Genomic DNA, 22,476 nt, shown 5'->3' with positions numbered 1-22,476 from the left:
CACTTCGCCCACTGAGAAGGGTTTTCTTGGCAATGCTGGGAGAAGGTCAGGACTGTGTGTGATGAGAAAAGCTGGTGTACATGGAGATTTGTATGTCAGTAGCCGCACCCCTTGGATGCCCTTCCTGAATACAGTACAGTAGGGTCTCGACATTTGCAAGGGAGAATTGTTGCAAATGGCCAAATTCACATATAAGCAGTTCCACTCCTAAACAGTCACATAACCCACTGTGCTTTATAGTATGTATGATTAAAAGATATAAGTAGCCCTCCCTTGTATGATAATTAATTAAATTATTAATGAGGTGCCTTTACCTTAATTAAAATAACAAGGATCAAAGAAAACTAACAACAGTAATCACAAACGTATAATAATCAGCTAAAATAAACAACATGAATCCCTCCTCAGCATCCAACCCATGCCTGAACTCTGTTTTCTCTGCATGACTAACACACTCCACTTAATAAAACAAGCAGTAGAAGTATCAGAGACACTTTTACAGTGCATGTGAAGTTGTCTCCAGCCTGTCATCCCCCCATGCCGCCAGTACAGAACTGGGAGTGTTTGTTAAACTACAAAAACAAGGCCATGTTAAGATGCTAGTTACCAAGTTCTTGGGCAGAGGGCAGGAATAAGCTCACTCACGATCTAGATTCATGTCATGATTATAGTCTGTTGCACCACTAATTTGAAAGCTACACTTAACAACCTTTGGATTGGTTTCATCCCGCTCTGCTCTGCTCTTCTCCCATTCAAGACACCTTCAGCAAGACCGAATCACAAATAAGAAAATTTCACTAAAGTTACATTTGCTGATGTTGAGACTCTAATGTATACAGTATGTCTTCCAAATGTTTCTCACATTTTACTGTTAACCATGAGAAATGGCTGTGATGTTGTTGAAGGCAATTTATATTCTCTTATCCCATGTATTCCTTCATATCAAGTTAATTTGGCCCTTTTGTATATAAATTGCTTCAGAGAATTTCCTTTTTCTTTGCTCTTTTAGGATCTAATGACAGTGCATGGGTGAAACACCGCATCAGGGACAAGTTTTATTACTTCTACAATTTGCAAAGTGGAGAGGCCACCTGGGTTGAACCAGAAGGCTTCATTCAAAACAGCACTCAGCTTTCCAAGGAGGAAATACAGGTGTGTAGCATATTTTTGCAAAAGGTGGAAAGATACAAATTCATGCGAAGCCTAAAAAAAGTGTTATTTTCTATTTTAAGTCATGTTCCATATATACTGTATACTAAAGTATCAGAAAGTTGCAAGTCTTATGCCACTTTAAAGAAGTGTTCCCTCTTAGCAAACCTTAGCAAATAAACTCTTTCCTTAGCAAACAACTATTAAAACAGTAATTAAATCAGTTCTAAATTCATGTTAAAATCTCATTTATTGTTATTGTTTTTGTTGTTGTTTATCCTGAATTCAGAGTATTATTGGAGGCATCACTGCAGATTACAACCGCGAGCAGCTGTGGCTAGCCCAGGAGCACCTTGTCATTCAGCTGCAGGCCTGGGCCAGGGGGTACCTGGTGAGGAAAGCTCATAAGGGAAGACAGGAGTACTTAAGAAAACAAGTGCCCATGGTCATCAGACTGCAGGTGACTGTCTGCTTCACTTTCAGCTTGGTTTGGCGTTGTGCGCTGAGAACTTCAGCACTGTCCTTTGGTGTCAGTTTGTTTTCGTTTTCCCATGTGTGTCATGAAGGCGGCTTTTCTTTTCCTGTTTTGTTTTGCCGGCCAAAAACAGGTCTTCAATGACATGAACAGGTTATGCCGATTGATGAGGAAGCTTAACTCACAAACATCTTATGTTTCTCTCCTGCAATCCTATTTTCAGCCTGCTTATACAAGTTGACAAAAAGAAAGCTGCGGTTGTGTTTTCAGAAACTCTGTTCTCAGTGGGGGGGTCACTTGTTTTTCAGAAAGGGGTTGCCTGTTTCCATTGCAAAGTCTGAACGCAACTAGTTTTGTGTTCAAAAGGATAAGCCCAGTCACATCTGTTTTGACCACATATTGTTTAGTGAGCCTTTTCTGATATTCTGGGAACATATTAGGAAGTAGAATGTTTTTTGAGTAAATATTTTTAGGAAGTATACATACGTAGTACATACCAGTCTGTTCAGTCTACATGATACTGAAAATCCTATGGGAAACAGTAGAATTCATATCCAGTTGGGAAAAAGATCTAAGGTCAAAGTCAATGGGTTTACTGTAACTGTTAACAGTTTGTCTCTTGTTTTGGTAGGCTTCCTGGAAAGGTTATAAACAAAGGAAGATCTACAAGGACAGGCTGAAAGTGCTGCAAGATAACATAGTTGCCATCATCAAGGTAGTTACTTTGATTTTGAATCAAATGAATATCAAAATGTGAAAATATATTTTTGAAAAGTGCATGATAAAAAAATATAATTGAAGTAATTAAAAAAAATCCCAAATTTCCTTTATCAAGGAAAAAAAAGATTTTTTTTTCACATTGCATTCAAATGGTTTCCGAAAACTACCTTCATGTTTATTTCCTTTACTCAAAAAGATTTCAAATGATTCCTCTGATTCCAGACAACAATGCAACTCCATCACTGCGCACTATAGCCTCCTTGGCATAACTGTTATTGACATGGTAACATGGTGCTAGACTATTTTTCCTCAGGTGTTATTTCATGCACGTTCATGTTGGAGGAATGGGTGATCACAAGAGTGTTCTGAAATGAATTGGTATATTTAACCAGTTGTTGTAATGCTACACAAAGCTGAGCAGTATGGTTTGGACACGTAGACTATGGCCTACGATCCTGCTTGATCTCAAGAAACGCATTCTCTTAAGAACTTGGACAAAAGAGCACTGATATAATGTCTGTCCACTTGAATGTGCACCGCGCATGTCTAGATTCTAAAACCACCAGCCTACCTGTTAGTTTTATGCTTCTTTGATTTTTTTGATCTACGAGAACATTAGTCATAATCTCACTTGTATGTGTACTGAACATCTTTGCTTCAGAGTTCAGTTTCCACAATACAGCATTTCAATAAGGCAACTACCTTTGAATGAAAAATGAAATCTTTGATGGAATTGTAATGAATTGTGTCAAAGTTCTAATGTTCCAAAGTACTCATGTAGTTGTCTGTATGTTCGTCAAATTGGCATTTGTTCCATTAATGTCCTGAATATAATGTGTTAATGACCACCTTTGAGGTTGAGGTAAATATACATTTTTTCTGTTTCAGATTCAGTCATGGGTGAAAATGTGGAGAGCAAGACACAGATATTCTCAAAGGTTACAGTATTTTAAAGAGCATGTAAGTTAAAGTATCACTTCAAAAAATCAAGGTACATGCATTAATTTGGTAATGGGACAATAGAGCCAAAAACAAAAGCATTGATTTTAAAATATTGTGCCCTCTCTTTAGTATAGTCCACACTCATTATTTAACCATTTCACAATAGTGACCATCTTTTTCTAAGCATGAAGCATTTTTGTTCATCCCATTGCTTTAAATATTTTTCTGTGAAGAATTAAAACTTTCTTTTTAAGCATATTAACTGATTTGTCAAGGTAATGGATTAGAACATTAGAACATCAAGAGTCTGTGAGTGGGAATGTTGTCAAAAGCAACTATTTTGTAATTTGCAAAGGAACAAGTAATAGGTTTATTCCATGCTGAAAAAAAAAATAAAGAGAACACAACGTTTCGGCCGTGGAGCAAGCTGAAGAAGTGTCACACCTGAAGAAGGCTCCACGGCCGAAATGTTGTGTTCTCTTTCTTCTTTTTTTCAGCATGGAATAAACCTATTACTTGTTCCTTTGCAGCCTACGCATGCTGACGCAGCTTCCCACCTGAACTATTTTGTAATTTGTTGCTTTTATTTACAGGAAAAGGAGATTGTTAAAATCCAGGCCTTCCTGAGGGCAAATAAAGCAAGAGATGATTATAGAACACTGAGTAAGTGATTTTAAAACCTCTTTCTTGTTCAGGGAATCCAGTTCAAGCTTGATTATATCCTGGAGGATATACTGTATGTTAATGGTATCTTACACCTTTTGATAGTTGCCACTGTTAGCAGACTTGTCTGCCTTCTACAAGCACTAGAAAAGGAATAATAATGTTCATGACTAATTTCATAGACCTTTAACCCTTTTTCAGAACCTTTCTCACAGCATTTTTCAAATGCAAAACAGCTAACTACTTATGATTTTAGAATTTAAGTAATATTCCAGGACTGTTAAACTGTGTTACACCTTAATTTGATTTTATCAGGCCTTTCAAGAAATACTATCATTTGAACTCTTACATTTTTATTTTTGTTCACAAACACGATCTTGAAGGCCACAATGACCTACATAACTGTCCTGCCTTGAGTTTTTCAACGTTTTATCAAGAATAAATTCTGTTACCTCACTTTACTGAAATGTTAAGTGCTTTTGGCAATGGAACACACATAGCATCACCATCATCAGTAGAAACATGATACTGCTTGTATCCTTGCTTACTAAAGTAAATCTCATTGCGAAATGTGAAGTCTCTTTTTATAGGTTATGAGGGTTCATTGATATTGTTCTGAAGCACCGTGACGTGTTTTTCTGATGTCTCTTCCACAAACTTGGTGAATCTGTGTGTGTAACAGTCATTTCTGGTCATTGGTAATATCCTGCGTGTGATGTATGCAGCTATTCCTTAGCCAATGTTGTTGATATTATTGCTTTTGCTGTTTCAGCAAGTTAGGTTACTCAGTTAACTGGATAGCTTTCGTAAACAGGATTTTTCGCTTCACAAAACAGGGTTGAATTGTTTCTGATTAAGTAGCAATATCAACGTAGCCTCTATTATTAATCCGCTCCTGACTTTGAAGTTAAAAGCTTCACTCACAGACCAATCAGTCCCCTTCAAAAAACAGTCACCTTACTTTATACTTTATATTTACATTTGCAATACCTTATGCCCATACGTACAGTGAATTGTTAATACTGCTCATCACAGCTTATAATGTTTAATTTTTCCCAGCCATACATTAGTGGACACCATGAAACAGGGGTTTCATGAAATAACAAAACTCTTGTCTAATAATTTTTACAGTACTTAAGTCTTTCTGCAGTGTGAGCATCACCTATACTGCTTGATTCATACAACAAAAATGCTGGAAAAAAAGATGTTTCCCAACAGGGAATACATTATTTATTGTGTTGATGACCACTGTGGAAGATATTCCTGTATTTTGTCTTGACCTGCTGCCAGGTCCTTACTTTATAGTCCAGCTACTGAAATGCATAAATTACTGCTGCATAAAAACAATATTGTACAACAACACAAAAGCTTAAAGAGAAGCTCCACTTCAATGACATAATAACGTTAATTACATAAAATTAACAAATGTGTTCTTGTGCAATTTTATCTTTTGTTTTAACTTGATATATTTAATCAGATTTCATAATTAATAATTACACTTTCAGTTTATCTGCGATCCTTTGCCAGTTGTCTCTGTAGCTTTTGCAGCAGTTACAGTATACAGTAGCTCTTTGTTACTACAACAGATTTTATCCTCATACTTTGCCAAAAAGAGCTTCTTTCACCAAAGTTTTGTTGGCGTGGATTAAGGATTTAATGCTTGACTCTCTAGCCTAATTACTGTAACTGCACATTTCATCAGCTTGTTTAAATTTGATTTAGCAGAATAACTTAAACCTGAAGTTAACCTGAACTCAGTTATCGGGTTAAGTCTATCTAGAATTAGTTAATTTGTGTAACTTTGTGCTTCGTAAAACAGCCTCCTGATTTTGTTAAGATCAAAGCTTTTAGCTTCTTAATTCTCTGATAAAATAGAAAAATAAAAGCTTTTCTTTTAATTGTTTTTTTAAATAGAAATTAGTCTTCCATTAATGTTGCTGTTGGTTCCCAAAAGACATGGAACATGCAATCTGTACATTTCAGAGCAGGAGTGACTTGTCATGATTTTTGTTTACTGTGACCCAGTAGACAATGAATACTCAAAATTACTCTCATTAAAATGTGGTTCGGTATTTAGTGGTGTTTAGATTGCTTGAATTTATTTACATATTTAATAAGACAATAACAGACAATATGACAATAAACATAGAGAGTACGTTATGGTTGCTAGGAATGAATCACATAATATACATATCGATTTCAAGAATACAATATGCTATTTTACATATAATAATAAAAAAACATACACAATAAACTAATATAATGAATACGTACTGCATATTACTCAGTCTGCCGTGTTACACAAATTGCTGATTAGTAATTCATAGATTGTAAAGATAATAGTATCAGATTTAAAACTCTTTTATTCTAATAATTACATATACGGTATATTAGTCTCATACAATTACTTCAACATTGATATTCCGGCATGAGTGCATGCTTTGAGCTAATGTTGTTCCTGCTTCAGTTCAGACAACATGTGGCATATTTCTCATTGGTGGATAACTTTGGCCCTCACGGTGGATTTATGACAGGTGACCTCCATTTGAGGTTCAAGTCCAGATGTCTCTCCCTTTTATAAGGGGTGGATTAAGAATTGTGGTTGTGGACATTTCCATCAAGTGTCAGGATTTACGATGTCCTGGTTTGTGTTAATGATCCAGTCCATCCTAATTATCAGCATCCCGTCTTCCCAACATTCCTAAGAAACTGACTCACAGGAGTTGAGCAGTGCCAGGTTGATTATCCTTTCAAGGAAAAAGAACTGTTATCACATTCTTTCTGAACACTGCGTTCTAAACATAAGGATAATAGCCTTGCTGAAACAATATCCCTCCCATGTAGTGTGCTTTACTTGTTCCAAGAGAGCGTCTGCAGTAACGTACCCTGCTGTGTTCTCCTGCAGCGGGCTCAGAGAACCCTCCCCTGAATGTGGTGCGGAAGTTTGTTCACCTGCTGGACCAGAGCAACCTCGACTTCCAGGAAGAGCTGGAGGTGACCCGCCTGCGGGAAGAGGTCGTCACCAAGATCAGGTCTAACCAGCAGATGGAGAAGGACCTCAATCTGATGGACATTAAGATTGGGCTGCTAGTGAAGAACAGGATTACTCTGCAGGTCACGGTCTTGAAATTACTTTTTTTTCTATATGCAACGGGATAACGTATTGAAAATAATCAGTTATCAGCCACTCCATTATGCGTTAGTTTGTTGTAACAATATTCGTATTGGAAAGGCAAGCTAATGGAAACTGTAAAGGGCAGGGCTCTGCCGTGATCAGCTACACTTTAGATTTACAAGATTTTGCCATTATTAAAATCCTCTAGTTTGAAAACGCGCCTAACTAATGCTGTAAATCTTTCTGCTTCCCACATCAGGATGTAGTGTCGCACAGCAAAAAGCTAAATAAAAAAGGCAAAGGGCAGATGGAGGATATAGTCATGGGGGACAAGCAGGGCATCAAAGGACTGAGCAAGGAGAAGAGAAAGAAGCTGGAGGCCTATCAGCATTTCTTCTACCTGCTGCAGGTAATACCAGTTGTCCTTAACCAGAATTAAATCAGTCCTACTGCAGAGTCAAAGACCTCTACAGAGCGAGAATAGTAGAGTAATATATTGACACACAATGAAAATGCAACAGTATACATTTTACAGTATATCAATAGCTTATTGGAATACATCATATGATTTCCATGTAGTGAGCAGCTGAGATCTGTTAATTGGAGTAATATTGTTCTAATACATACTGTATTTAAAAAAGAGCTTGTCAATCATGTGATTGTGTGAGAATGCCCCATGCTCAGTATTTGCTCTCTGAATTCATTTAAAATGACCAAAACAAGGTAAATAGGCCTTTCAAGTAACCTAATTTAGATTTGCAATAGTAAAGTGAACACCTTTGCACTCAGTGTATATTAGTTTGGGGTTTTTCTTTGCAAGTTTTTGGCAGATATTTAACCTCTTTCACCCATATCAAGTATACTATGCAGTTTGAACATGCAAGTTTTCCTTGAAAGTGTTCACTTTAAAACATGTATTGTATGGGACATCACTGAAATGAGCACTGTAAGTTTCAGAAGATGGACTGCTGGTTAGAAATTAACAAACATCACCTACTGTAAGTAACCGTTGTATGTTATGGTTGACTATATTATTTTTCCACAGACGAATCCTACATATTTAGCCAAGCTGATCTTCCAAATGCCACAGAACAAGTCCACTAAATTCATGGACACTGTAATTTTCACACTGTACAACTATGCCTCTAATCAGCGAGAGGAATATCTGCTGCTGAAGCTCTTCAAAACTGCCCTGGAGGAGGAGATAAAGTAGGTATCGAATAACACAATCAGTTTATTGTAGAAATCATCTTCAACACATGAGACTGCAATGTGTTTAAGTGTATTTAAGACTGTAAAATTCATAAGTGCAATACAATCCACAATCCAGGTTTTCCGGAACAACACTTAAACATTATAGAATTGAACTGCAGAGAATTTAAGATAAACAGAATTTATTTTAAACTTATCCATATGTATTTTTTTTAATTAGTTCTCAGAAAGATGTCCCATTCTTAATAATCAGTTTAAATAACTTAAAAACGGACCATTGAACAAATTCAAAATAACCAAATTTAGTCTGACAACTCTTTTAAGGCAGCAATTTAAACTATGTGAAGGGATATTATTTTATTTCACCCAGTAGATGATTTTTTAAATAAATGTTGAAAATATAGTTCTTTGAAGACCACGGAAAATATTTATTCTAACATTCATTCAGTAATGTTAATTACCCCGTACAAGAGCCTTGGGCAGAAAACAAAAAAAGAACTCCCTTATCAGTCTGAAGGAACTAGTTTTTAACATACAGTATGGCTCCCTCCAGATGGGTTATAGACGGGCATTGCTGTCATCTTAGTTGTATGCATCTTGTTTCTCTTCCTTAAGCATTACCTCCAATTTTCCCAACATTTTAAATTCTTCATTTGTTTTTTTTCCCCCACTTACAAAATGACAAGATTAATTGAAGGCTATCCTGATAATTGAACATGGTGGTAGAGACAGGAAACTGAATACTTAAGATGTTTTGCATTTTTTGAATAACCACCATATTATTTCAAAGACTGCATATTGTTCAAGAAAGCAAGAGGTCTCTAAATTAATACAATTATCATGCGTGGCCAATTTTATTAGAGCGCTACTTTTGTGAATCATCTCTAGAAATTGCTTAATCATAGAAATGTGCTAACTCTTATAACATAAGAAATACACTACATTTTTAATCATGAAGAGATTTGGAGAAGGCATCTTGTACAATGCAGTCCTAGCACCATGTAGCTGCAGCACTATAACCTTAGCACAGGAAGCTGATGTCATCATGCATTCTTGGCATCCATGCAAGGAAGGAAATAACTGAACTTGAAACCCCCATTTGCTTAGTAGTTAAAAGAGCAGTAAGAAGAGTTCTAGTCTGGTATCAGAGAATTGCTGGTTTTAAAGACCAATAGTATAATCAATTTCCCTACGGGATTAATCAAGTATTATCTATCTATCTAAATACACTTGAAGGGCAGTTATCCTGAGAAAGAAGAAATTGAAGTTAAAGAAAATCAAGAAATCTTCGAAAATCATCCTTACAGATGATTTAGAGAAAGCAGACCAGTAATTGCATTACTGTTTTCATTTTTTAATATTCATATTAAAATTGGCATGGTGGCACAGTAGTTAGAATTACTGCCTTGTAGTGGTTCGAGCCCTGGGTTGAATTGCTGAGGTGCTCTGTGTGTTTGGTTTGTTTGTTCTCCCTGTGTTTATATGGGTTTCCTCGGGGTGCTCTGGTTGCCACCCACTGTCCAAAGACGTACTGGTAGTTAATTAGCCTTCTGGTGTGAATTTAACTTGTTTGTGTCTGATTAATATCTTTAACTTACCTGCTTGCTTGTTGATACTTTTGTTTTTCATGTTTCAGCTTTCAGTGTTCCAAGAGCTAAACAATTTTTAAAAATCTCAAATGTATGCCAGATAGAAAAGTGAATTGTGTTTAAAAACTCAGCGAGAGAAAAATCCCACAAAGATTCTGTGATTCCCTGGGATCAATGTTGGGAACCAAGGATCTAGAGCATATTAAAAAACACTGAGCATTCATACCCACCCCCTGCAGTAATGTGTGGCTCTCATAGAAACATGGATTAAATAGTATCACTTTTTGTTTGCATTTTATAGAGTTAATGTATTGTCATACAACAACATTGTAATAGGATTTTACTTATGTGTAGAATTTTAAGGCTTTCCTAAAGCACTCTCATTCTTTTCAGGTCTAAGGTGGACCAGATCCAGGATATTGTCACTGGAAACCCAACTGTTATTAAGATGGTGGTCAGCTTCAATCGTGGGGCTCGTGGCCAGAATGCTCTGCGGCAGCTTTTGGCCCCTGTGGTTAAAGAGATAATTGATGACAAATCCTTGGGCATTAACACCAATCCAGTAGATGTGTACAAAGCATGGGTGAATCAATTGGAGACCGCAACTGGGGAGGCAAGGTCGGTGTAGCAGCTAGCTGAGAATCACTGCAGTCATAGTGCCCCTATGGGTCTGAATGAATTGGCTAATATGAAGCTCATCTCTGCTTTCTGCCATTAAGTCACAGATAGGGAAGGAATTTGTAGATTTTACATTTTTTTGATCAAATCAACTAAGAAATTAAAATAATTCTCTTGCAATTATTTCAAATGGCTGTTGATGTCCCTGTGGTACATATTATTTGTCTGACTAGTAAGAAAACACAACATTATTAGAGGTCAGGTTTAGTTTGCCTGCCTTCTCCATTTAGGGCACAGCTCTCCAGTTGTAGTCCTGGAGAGCCAGTATGTTTACATGTTTTCAAGATCTCTTTAAAACAGAAACACCTAAAGAGCTGGCAGAAATTGGTCCGGTTCCACCAGTAACTGGCTAGTTTAGCTCTTTAAGAGCTGAATTGTGATGAACACCAGAAGACACACCTGAGCTTCAGAACCAGGACTGGGGACCCTTGATTAAGGGACTCTCTTACTCCAGTGACACACTACAGTGCCTTCACCTTAAGAGAGGAAGACTACCAGAGTGCTCACAGTTCAACATGTTTTGTGAAACAAGTGCATATTTTCACTTGTGTGTTTATGCTCCGCTAATTACGTACTCAAAGCACATCTGTTATTTTTAGAAAAACAGTGAAGTTTCAGTTGTAAAGGAATCCAATAAATAGTATCAAAGGGAGAAAAAAATACTCTTTTGATATCAACAACAACAATGTATATAATTAGATCATGAGGGCTGGATATGTAGACAAATTTATTTAGCCTCAGTACATTCTGAAAATATTGCTATAAAGTTATTCAAAAGCATTTCTGTAGCAGCCATATCTACATTTACAATTTTAAGCTTAAAATATAGTATTACTGAAGATTTCTAAGTGGCGGCAAAAATCAACATTGATTTTTGAAAATGTTGACAAAAGGTTATTGACATAAGTTATTGTTCTGTGACATTTTGCTTCCCTGATACTTCTTTTCACTTCGCTGATTTAAATGCCTGGTATCTGAGCATATTACTAAAAGACCAATGGCATTTTAACTTTTTTTTATTACTGCATTTTCCAACCACTTTGTAATTGATTAGTTGAACCTGAATATCTTCATCCTTGTATTTTAGTTATAGGTGGATATAAGTCTTAGATCTTTTTACTTAATTTTGTTCTATTTGTGGTTTTAGCAAACTACCCTATGAAGTCACAACGGAACAGGCCTTATCTCATGAGGAAGTGAGGGCAAAACTTGAAGTATCAAACCGGAGCCTAAGAGCTGCCACTGATAAAGTGCTGACCTCCATTGTGTCCTCCTTGGATAACATTCCGTAAGTCCATGCAAGAAACCTGGAACAGTGTAAAAGGATGATCTGTTCATCCTCAAAGCAGTGACCTAGATAATAACCCGTTCAGAAACACTAGATCCGCTCTGCTGACAATATTTGTAGTTTCCACCTGAGGACACTGGTGTTCTACTGAATAACACGATTTGCACTTTGTTTTGTACTTTGTATTAACTGAAACAGTTCGTGTTATTAATATGCAAAGGTTTAATCACCAAATTGTCTTATTTCCTTAACACAGTGAGTACCATATTTGTGTGTGGTGCATGTTTGGAAATGTATGTGTATATACTGTATATATAGTGTTTATGTTTAAAATCTTAGCAAATGGCATCGTAACCATCTTGTTAGAGTGTTTCTTTTTCATCATATTGTTGCCTTTTGTTTGCATGTAGTTATGGCATGAGATACATAGCCAAAGTTCTGAAGAACTCACTGCATGAGAAATTCCCAGACGCAAGTGAAGATGAGCTTTTAAAGGTATTTTGTTTTTAAACTGTATTTTGTGTTGGGCCATTATGTGTTTTTTTAAGCAGTGAGTGATCATTATACTGTGTAGTTACGCATCATATAGCTAGGCATTTGTGATCATTTCCTGTGGTGCTTAAGCAAGGACTAATTTCTTCAAGACATGAAAATGTGTTTTCTGTTATTTCATATAATTGACATTGTGTACAATACAAGGACAGCACAGGTTTAAATGGATAGTGTATATCTGTGTTGTTCATTGCAGATTGTTGGTAACCTGCTGTATTACCGGTACATGAACCCTGCCATCGTTGCTCCTGACGGGTTTGACATAATTGATATCACCGCTGGAGGACAGCTGCACTCAGACCAGAGGAGGAACTTGGGCTCAGTGGCAAAGGTCCTACAGCACGCAGCTGCCAACAAACTGTTTGAAGGAGAGAATGCGCACATGACCTCCATGAACAACTACATTTCCCAGACGTATCAGAAATTCAGGTAAGAAACACCCATGAAGTCCCCGGCCTCTGTAACAGTACCAGATCACTACACATCCTCCCATTGCTGTTGCCTTGAGTGGAGTCTTACACAAACTGTAGCTGAGTTATATAAACCCAAAGGACCACCCTCTATAAAACTATTCGAATGCCCCACTCAGTTGTAAGTAGACAATGTTTACAAAAAAGAAAGGGCATTTCAGCCCATATACTGTAGCTTATTTGCTGTTTATTTTTTCTTGTAGTGGAAATGAGAATCTTTTTCAGGGTAAAGGAACTCAGGGTGTTGATTTTAACTAAATCTCAGGGTAGTTTGTTCCATATTGTCTCTAGCAAGCCTTTGTGTAAGAAAGCACCCCCTTCCTCAGTTTTAAATGCACCTCTCCATAGTTTTCACTTTTGTTTTGTCACATGTGTGTGTTTCAGGGTTGATTCTGAAAGACTGTTTAGTTGATATTGTCAGTACTTTGAAGATTGTGAAGACTTGAATCCGGTTCCCACATAGTCATCTATGTTAAGAGATGAAAAAGGATCTGTTCAGTTTTAATCTGAAAGCCTGGGTTGTCCCTTTGACCCCAAGATTGAGTCTGGTCAATCTTCTCTGTACTGGTTCCAGGGCATCAGTAACTTTTTATATACAGTCTATATGTATGCTAAAAAAAAATTGTTTTGAAAATAAATTTGTTCCCAGTATGAGGTCTCACTTATCTCAATGTACAGTGTTAACATAATGTCCCTTATTTTATATTTTACAATATTAGCTTTCTTAACATTGTTTGCTTTTTCTCTCCTTCCCACAGTGTCTCAAAATGAAAATAATGTAGATCTGTTTACATTCAAATAACTGTGGGATAAATCTATAGAAGTAAAAATATGTATTTTCTGTTTTAGGCACTTTTTTTCCCATTAAAACAAAATCCATGACAGAATTTCCCTCTGTAGTTAGATACTGAGTCTTCCCATCAGTTTAAAAAGAGAAATTATTTTCCCTGTTGACATAAACATAAAATCTTCAGGAACATTGTGTAACAATGTGAACCCAAGCAGACACAATATTTTATAAAGGCTGCAATAGGACTTTCAGGGCAGCTGTTTCTAGTCTGAATAATACTGTCAGCAGTTAGTGATTATGTGTCATTGTCTAATAAAGAAAAGTACACCCACAAAATACTAATTACTATGCGTCAATATTAAAACATGAAGGGTGAACTGTTTAAAGCATGTCATATAAGCCATGTGTGACCATTCGACTTTTTTATTGAAATGTAATGCCTTTGCTTGAGGATATCTGCTGGTACTGTAGAATGCAGATTTGGAAATTAAGTCCAAATACTAGCAAACACTACAATCGTTTCCAAATCAGTATTGCAAAATGGTGCATTTGCCCAATAACCGAAGTACAAAACCAAAATGGCTGCATAATGTATATTTGAAATTAAGACTATCCTCAATTAATTTGTGTCAAATATATAGAGTATAGCACTCTTTTCTTCTGGCAGGAATTAAAATAACATTTAAAAAGCTCACAAAGTGAATAACATTAATCATTAACATTTGTTTAGGTAATATTAATATTGCTCAATTAAATGTAGAGATATTAAAGCTGTAACAGTATAAAACTGCATCCAAACCCACTTCATTTTCATTTTCTCACATTGTAATTAAAAAACAACATCATCTTAATATGTGCAAGTAGATAAAAAGGATCAAAGTATGTTGTTTACAAGTTCTAGGAAGAATAGACCACAATTGTGCGGCAGTTTATTCACCATGGTAGCAAACAAGTTTAAACAGATTAACAAGTAATGGGGCAGCAGTAGCATTTACTGTAACTCAAACCCAAAGTCGTTCCCACATTTACTGTGGCAGCCTTCCTCCCAGCAGTGATATAGCTACTATTTCACAAATTAACTGCTGAAGCTCTTCTGCCTAGTTCACATACCTGAAAATGTTACTGTAACTGTTTTTTAATGAGTTCAGCTGAAAGTATTCAAATTTTATAATCATTCAACAGCCTATGCAAATCAATCAGACAGTCTGATTGCCCAGAAAGCCAAGGAAATGTGTCAGTGCATGTAATCCTAGAGTGTAAACCTGTTTTGCAGGTTTATTATTTCTTTATAAGTGAGGTATGCCCACAAAAGTAAATGTGGGGGAAAAAAAACTGTTCCTGTTCAAAAACCTAAGATGAACTGAAATAGTTTTCAAGCCATTTGGAAACCATTAGACAACAAATGTTTCAGGTTGTCTGTAATATTGGCATTTCTGTGCAATCTGGATGAAGGCATTAAAAAATGTGTGAAAAAACAGCAGTTGTCTACCCTATCAGGTACCCAGAAGGAGCTGGTATTCGCTTTTTTTAGTTCTGTTTTGTGTACCCTCTTTTGCTTATTTTTTTCTCTACAGGGTTTTTTTCCAGGCTGCATGTGATGTACCAGAGCCTGAGGAGAAATTCAATGTTGATGAATACTCTGACATGGTGACACTAAGCAAACCTGTTATTTACATCTCAATTGATGAAGTTATCAACACTCATTCGGTAAGATCAGGTGATTGCTTGATTGTGGGTGGGCAGAAAGTGTATGGTTATGCTACAGTCTATTTTAGGCCATGCCAGTTCCAATAATTTATTGCATGTTATAATAAACCAGGACATTTTTTTTTGGCTGTGTTCTGGGGCATTTTGTTTTTCATAAAGTAAGTGTGGGTATACATTTTTCTTTTTACCATATGTGACTGGAAGAACCAGAAGTTTATATGTGCTATTCTCTACAAAACACGTTTATCACTACTGAAAAGCCATGTTGTCCTCCTTTTGAGATTTTGAATGGTGTCATTGCTCTCTATTGTGCAATAATCTCTCTCTTTATGGTATTTTATATTAGAATGCACAGTAGAAGACAGGAAAATGTTTTGAAAAGGGTATTGTGCATTTTTGTTTTTTTGCCCCGCAAGTATTAACCCACATTTTTATTTTTGATGAACAAATTAGGTATTTTTCATTTTAGTGGAATAAAAGCTATTTTAAATGAGGGCTGTTGATGGTTGAGATGAGATTGAAAGTGAAGCCAAAATGTTGAAAAATACCGGACCTACAGATAAAGCAGATTTCCTAAAATATTCCTTGTTAAAGATAACATGATTTAATGCTCTCTTTAGTCACATATTCCAGTTCTCTCCCACACAAACATAGTACAAAGGATATGCACCACCCCCCTCCTGTCTTCTCTCCTGTTAGGCCATTGATGTCTGTAGCAGACTTTGTACTGAAAACCATCAGCACAGGCATTCTGTACTGGGACATTCATAAATGGAATGCACTGCTTGTTTTTACAAGCATATTTTCCATGTTCAAAATGAAATTGTAAATCTGCACAGTTTGTAGTTTTAACACTTTAAGAGCTTTAAAGTTGTTCAGTGATTTCATGTTTTTTTTAGTAGGCATTTTTAGTCACCATAGATGATTCTGTAAAATGGGACTGTGTGTGTGTGCAAACTTTTTTCATGCTGCTTATGATTCATAGTTCTATACACAGCTCTGTGATTTAAAATCATTGTCTTGAAATTGTCCCTGTGTAGTGGTGGTGATAAGTGGGATGTCAAAACTCTTTCAAAGGGTTTCACTGGTTGAGAGATCATAAGCAACCAGGAAGGAATTAGAAGCAATTAAAATTTTGCCATCAAAAGTCTGCATACCCTAAATGTTATTAATAAAGCATAATTTTAATCTAAGCTTAACCATAATAGGTGGCATGAGCCAATTTGAATAATAATAATAATGTAACCTCCTTATCAGTATAGTTATACTTTCAACAACAAACTTTGTATGAACATTACTACCTTATAAAAAGCATTAAGACAATATACTTCCAAATTTGTCTTAGACATTAAACCGTCACCTCCACTAGCTGTTGGCGGAATGCCAAATTTCCAATCAGCAGCTCCTGTAGAGAATTATGGATTCCTTGAGTAAACCAAAAGAAAAGAGGCCTGATTTTGATAACCTGGGGGCAAGAGCAACAGGCAGTCATTACACATGTTCTGGAGGGAACTGCTTGTCAAGAGAGTGATTCTGACCAGAAGAACCACCCAGCACAAGCGAAATATACTGAAATTAGTTTACTGTAAACCACGTCAGGATCATTAACATCCCCTTAATTGTGTCATTTTCCTCTGGGATTAGATTTTCTGTAATTAACAAAGGCAAAATGCCTGTAGCACTGTGCAGCGGAGGAGGCACCACCACTGCCGAAAGAAATTCAACTGGCGTTGTTTCAAATAAAATTATTGGAACAGTATGTTCAACCCAAATGAGTCTGAGCTGTGTAAGCAGGAGGGGGAATCAGGGAAAACAGATATAAATGGTAGATAACATTGTCAAACATGGCAAAAAAGCATCTTTCTTAATTTTTTGTATTCACTGAATTAGTATGCAGCAGTAACTATCACAGGTTTTATTTGATTGCATTGTACAAATAATCAGTGAGTTTTGCCCTTATGTTGTCCTTTCACACATCATTCATCAAACAAAAACTAGAATGAAATTAGACCGCTGTCTTGGTTACATTAGCGGTACTATAGTAGTTAGATTAATGTATTGGTAACATGTGCCATATACTGTACCTGACAGATGTTGTCCCTGCTTTCTGTGTTGAGTCAGGGAAACAGTATATTCAATATTTAACACAGATAGGGGCTCAGAAAACTGGAAACCCAGTATCTCCTTTTGCTCACCTTTGGAGGCATCTGCATTTTCTCTATTAACAGAGTTACCTTGCATTTTCCAGTCAATAAGAATCATGTTCAGAAAAGGGTTCTCTTCCTTTTACCTTGTATCTCTAAAGGAGCAATCTCCAGAAATCCCTCTGTAGCCCCCTGTCTGATGGATTGCTAGCAGCTACTGATTTCTGAAGGTCAAAGACACAGCTGCTTCTGATGGGCCTCTATGATGTCCCAAGTTTGCATTGTTGGAGCTGGATGTAGCGGAATATCCATGGCCTCAATTCAGTTAAATGGTTCTTGTTTTTTATCTGCAGCTGGTATTAGAACACAAAGATGCTATCACTCCAGATCACAGTGACCTACTGCATGAATTACTGGAAGATCTTGGAGATGTTCCTGATGTAGAATCTTTGCTGGGTAAGATTTCATTTTTTTCCTTTTCTTGTACTGTAGACAGCTGCTGTATTGAATATATTGGAATTTTAAGAAAAATGCTGATCGTAATATCGTTGGAAGACTAAAATATTAGTGACATATTGTATCTTAGAAACTGGTTATTGGACGTTTCACTGATTGTACATCATAAACTTCACTTTAAAAAGTTGAAAGGAACCTGGAATGGAAAGCATGCATTACTGCCTTATTTTTGACAAATATTACCTGCTCATATTTTGTGTGTATACAGCTATTTTAAATAGGAAGCTTTGCTTAGATATTTTGTTAAATTCTATGAAACGTTGTAGTTTTGTCTTGGTGTGTTATTACATCTTTGAGGCATTTCCTGATCTCTGGTGCTCTTCCATCAGTAAGGTATTGTTCCTTTGACTCATAAGTTAGGAAACCAGAACAATTGCTCTCTTGGTGTGTTTTTTCAGGGGAGGGAGCGGTAGATCCAAGTGACCCCAACAAAGAGAATGCACTAAGTCAGCTTGCCAAAACGGAAATCTCTCTCACCCTCACCAGCAAGTTTGAGTTACGGGAAGGAGACGACAAAGATATGAAAAGTCTCATGATAAAGTAAGTGTCTGCTTTCTGACTGCCCTGACTAATTCCCACTATAATGGTGTTTTAAGAGGTTTTTAGAGCCTCTTTAATTGGGTTTTGTAATCCAAGAAACACAACTAAAGCGCAGTCATATTTCTGTGTTCAATGAATTACTGAATGTGAACATGTCCAAAAGGATGACATTAGTTATTATCTGGTGAAATCCATCAGCTTGAGGCACTAGAAATACAAGATAGTGTTGTCAAGTAACTAGACATAAATCAATAGAATGCTTTTCATAAATGAAGTTGCCAATTCCAGGCTGCATTAAGTTAAAGTGAGTTTGTATGTATGATGTACATAAAGGCCACACGTTTCTGTGGCTGTTTGGAATTATTAAGGTGGCTTTCTAAGAAACGTTCCCCACACTGATAAATGTGAAACATAAAAAATATCAAAAAAATCTGGCCGTTCTTTCTGTTATGAAGGAATTAGTCATCACAAATTAACTTTGGATTATGTTTCATAAAGGCAAAGGTTCTCTACTGCAAGTAAGAGTTATTAAGAAAACCTGAACAGGGTAAATCCTAATTGTTGAAGTGTTGAGGGTGATGGGCAGTAAGGGTAGTTTATCAGTGAGAGCTGCTGTATGTGTGTGAAAATGACCAATGACTCTGAGAACAAAAGTTTATAAAAGAATGCATACAGTAAATTGTGCTTATACCTCCCAGTATAGAAGGCATTCATTATTAAACTTCCAGTTTCAAATAAAAGGAAAATCAGAAAAATGAAAAATACTTGGTAAATTATGAAACTGAGAAAAGAAATCTTAAATCATACTATAAACAAGTAAATAAACTTTTAGTGCAGTATTAGCAGCATCTTATCCTGTAAGTCCAATAGCAGACCTTTAGAATGTTTATCAATTAACCAGATGAGGCAGATTAGTGCTTTTTTTTCAAAACTCTCCTGTCTCCTTTTCATTTTTACATATTATTTAAATATTTTGTACATATATTTGCCACAAAAGACTAATATGTGCAGGAACAAGTTCTTATTTTGTAACAGTGTTAATAACAGTACTAATCCCCAGACCCTTTAATTAATGTTAACTATTTCAAGCTGTTAACTGGCCCAAATGATGGTTGCTTAATGAAAATTGAATAAAATAATGTAGTTTAATTTTTGACTGAGCTCATGGAGCTCATGAACTTCCAGGAAAATATAATGTTGGAATATGTGAGTTTAAAATTATATAGTATATCTAGAATAGTTCCCAACTGATTACTTTCAAAAGTGTAAAATCCAAGAAAATCTTTTAACCAAGATTCCAGCAACCAAGTGCATCCAAGGGAAATATTAAGATAAAAAACTTTTGTGACAATAATAACCTGTGTAATGTCAGTTTAAATGATCTTTAAAAATGAATGTGCATACATGAATGTGCATTCATTGTGTGGGTTTGTTTTAAGTTACAATCGACGTAGAAATTGAAGCTTAGTATGTTAAAGAAATGAAGTGTCTGGAAACAAATGTAAAATGTTTTACCAAAACTCAGATCAGAGAAGAGAAAATTAATGTACATGCAGGCTGAATGTTGAGTAATGTTTCGTTTTTAAAAGGAAGGCCCTGTAAACATAGGCATGGTCAGAGAGATGACCGATTGTGACATTGTAGTATTTCCTCTGATAAGGGACTGTTAGCTTCCTTTATGTTGTTCAGAGTCTGTCTAGAGCTTGATAAACAGAAGTACATCTTAAAAAACACTTTTACGTCTTGTATGCTAATAGAATGTACAATGTTGCCTAACGTTGTATTTATATGCAAAGATAAAGAGTGTTTTTAATCTGCAAGTGTTGCATTTTAAAACAGTATTTAACTTGTATTGCTCTTCCTACAAGTGATTTTGCCATTTTGTTCACAGTTTATATTTATAGAAAGAATCAGTTCTGGGAAAACGTGTATTTTCCATGATGAATTAGGACTCACTTGCCAAAAATTTAAGTTAACAAAAAGTTACTCTCAACAGAAATAAGCAATCCAAAGTGCAAACTTGGCCTTACAAGATATATGATACACATTAAAATGAAATAATTCCTTTATAAGACAAAATATATTAAACTATAGATGTACCAGTTTAATTAACTTTTTTTTTTAGCTGCGGCCTTAAAAATGGCTTAAGGAATTAAGGATTTCAGATTTTTAGAATTCATTTTCCAGAGTTTATAACACCTTTGGTTTAAATGTTTCTTTAAATGTAAGTATTTTTGTTTGTGCACAATGCTATTATTGTGTTCCCAGAGCTCTGGGTTCACTCATCTGGGTTCACTTTGTTGACATGTCTTAAGCCCTGTATATTAAAACCACTTATTATTTCCATTATGAATATTTAGATAATATGTTGATACCTGAAAATAAATGTCCATGTTTCATCAAATAAACCTTTGTTTTACACTAAAATACAAGTGAGCAGACCAAGACAAATATATGAAGAAAGTATCAACCATTGTATTTTAGTGCCTATCATTATTAGGTACCATCAATACCAGATTGACTGACCTTAGCTTCCCAGGGGAGAGAACAAAACATGGTTTTTGTTTGTCATTTTGGTCATTTCAGGAGAGGAAATAGGCAGGAAATGGTGGAAATAATTTCCCATTTTGCGAATGTTGCTTTTTGAGCAAATCTCATTCATACAAAGTATCAACTAAGAGATGATAGTTCATCAAAAAAACACTGTATTTACATATTAAAGAGCACATACAAGTAACCAGCTCTTTGTTGATAAGGACAGAAGGAAAACCCAAGAGCCTGATAACACGCATAACTTTCTAAGGTACTATTGCATTTAGTTGGGAACAAAATAGTTTTTAAGTGTTCAAAAACAATATTCTTGAAAGTTTCTTCAGAAAAAAACTCTCTTTAAGAAAATCACTAATACCTTCCTGAAATCATTCTTCAAAGAATTCTGCCTAACATTTTGTGTTGCCACCACAAATAAAGAGCACTATTTCTTCCCCTCTATCCACACTGGAGAGTTAGAGCATTAAGAAAACAGAGGGCCTAGATGAGACTTGTCTGACAGACTGCAAGCTCATGCTTCCTACAGCAGGAGGTTGCTGCTATAGCAGAAGTCATGAAGCAGCACAGTGCCAGGCAAGATAAAAGCCACACCAAAATTCACCAGCAGAAAGTCTGTATCAGTTAATGGAACCCCCGCCTTGATGTGCTGCAGTACAAGATGGCGAGTCTGGAATCTGGTGTCGAACTTGTAATGTCAGAATAGTTGGCTTGCGAAGAGTGTTGAAGGAAACAACCCCATTGACTTTTTACAGTAGACAATCTCATGGCAGCTTTCAGATATGAATAACTTAGTACATGTTTTTTATAATGGCACCAGTTCATGTTAGATATTATTTCTGTTGGTAAAGAGGCAACAAATCTCACAACAAGCCCCTTCGTGATCACTCAGTGCTTGATGGTGGTTGATGGCATTAGGGACCAGGGAAGAAGAGGGCTGTGCAAAGACGTGCGTAGATAGAATGTTGGGGTGAGAAATTATGACTCGTTATTGAGAATATGCAGCTTTCTTGCAGGTAAGGGTGCTGTGTAATGGAGGCTTCATAACACTATAGTCCGTTGGCTGCCAAGTGAGATATCTAATTTTTCCAAATTTTCTGGTCTAATTTTTTTAATCGGGGATAAATGATGGTTTAAAACCTGGAATGAAAATTGTCCAATTATCATTTTAGAGGCTCAGTGTTTCTCATTAGGAGCAGAGATGATATTGCTTGTTTACAGGAAACGCAATTACTGTCGAGCAACATTGCACATTTTCAAAACAAACACTACAAGGTTATCACATATTATTTTTCTCAGAAGAAGCATATGGTGCTCTTACCCTTGGAAAGAGGCACATCAATCTCAAGATTTGTTCTTGGAGTCATGGTGAAACTGTC

General features: G+C 36.1%; 1 protein-coding gene across 2 annotated transcripts in view; it reads left to right on the top strand.

Moving 5' to 3' along the window:
* iqgap2 (IQ motif containing GTPase activating protein 2) overlaps positions 1-22,476 on the top strand; it is a 112,745-nt gene that overhangs the window by 79,291 nt on the left and 10,978 nt on the right. For both annotated transcript variants that reach the window (XM_069187186.1, XM_069187187.1), the window contains exons 18-32: positions 1,010-1,152; positions 1,439-1,609; positions 2,256-2,339; positions 3,233-3,304; positions 3,880-3,949; positions 6,855-7,063; positions 7,324-7,473; positions 8,110-8,273; positions 10,259-10,483; positions 11,691-11,831; positions 12,242-12,326; positions 12,580-12,812; positions 15,218-15,350; positions 17,848-17,950; positions 18,409-18,550. In XM_069187186.1, the coding sequence (XP_069043287.1) occupies positions 1,010-1,152; positions 1,439-1,609; positions 2,256-2,339; positions 3,233-3,304; positions 3,880-3,949; positions 6,855-7,063; positions 7,324-7,473; positions 8,110-8,273; positions 10,259-10,483; positions 11,691-11,831; positions 12,242-12,326; positions 12,580-12,812; positions 15,218-15,350; positions 17,848-17,950; positions 18,409-18,550 (2,125 nt within the window). The remainder of the gene's footprint in view (positions 1-1,009; positions 1,153-1,438; positions 1,610-2,255; positions 2,340-3,232; positions 3,305-3,879; positions 3,950-6,854; positions 7,064-7,323; positions 7,474-8,109; positions 8,274-10,258; positions 10,484-11,690; positions 11,832-12,241; positions 12,327-12,579; positions 12,813-15,217; positions 15,351-17,847; positions 17,951-18,408; positions 18,551-22,476) is intronic.

The sequence above is a fragment of the Lepisosteus oculatus genome, chromosome 3 (genome assembly GCF_040954835.1).
Source record: "Lepisosteus oculatus isolate fLepOcu1 chromosome 3, fLepOcu1.hap2, whole genome shotgun sequence".
Lineage (NCBI taxonomy): Eukaryota > Metazoa > Chordata > Actinopteri > Semionotiformes > Lepisosteidae > Lepisosteus > Lepisosteus oculatus.
This window is presented reverse-complemented; position numbering and strand designations above follow the sequence as displayed.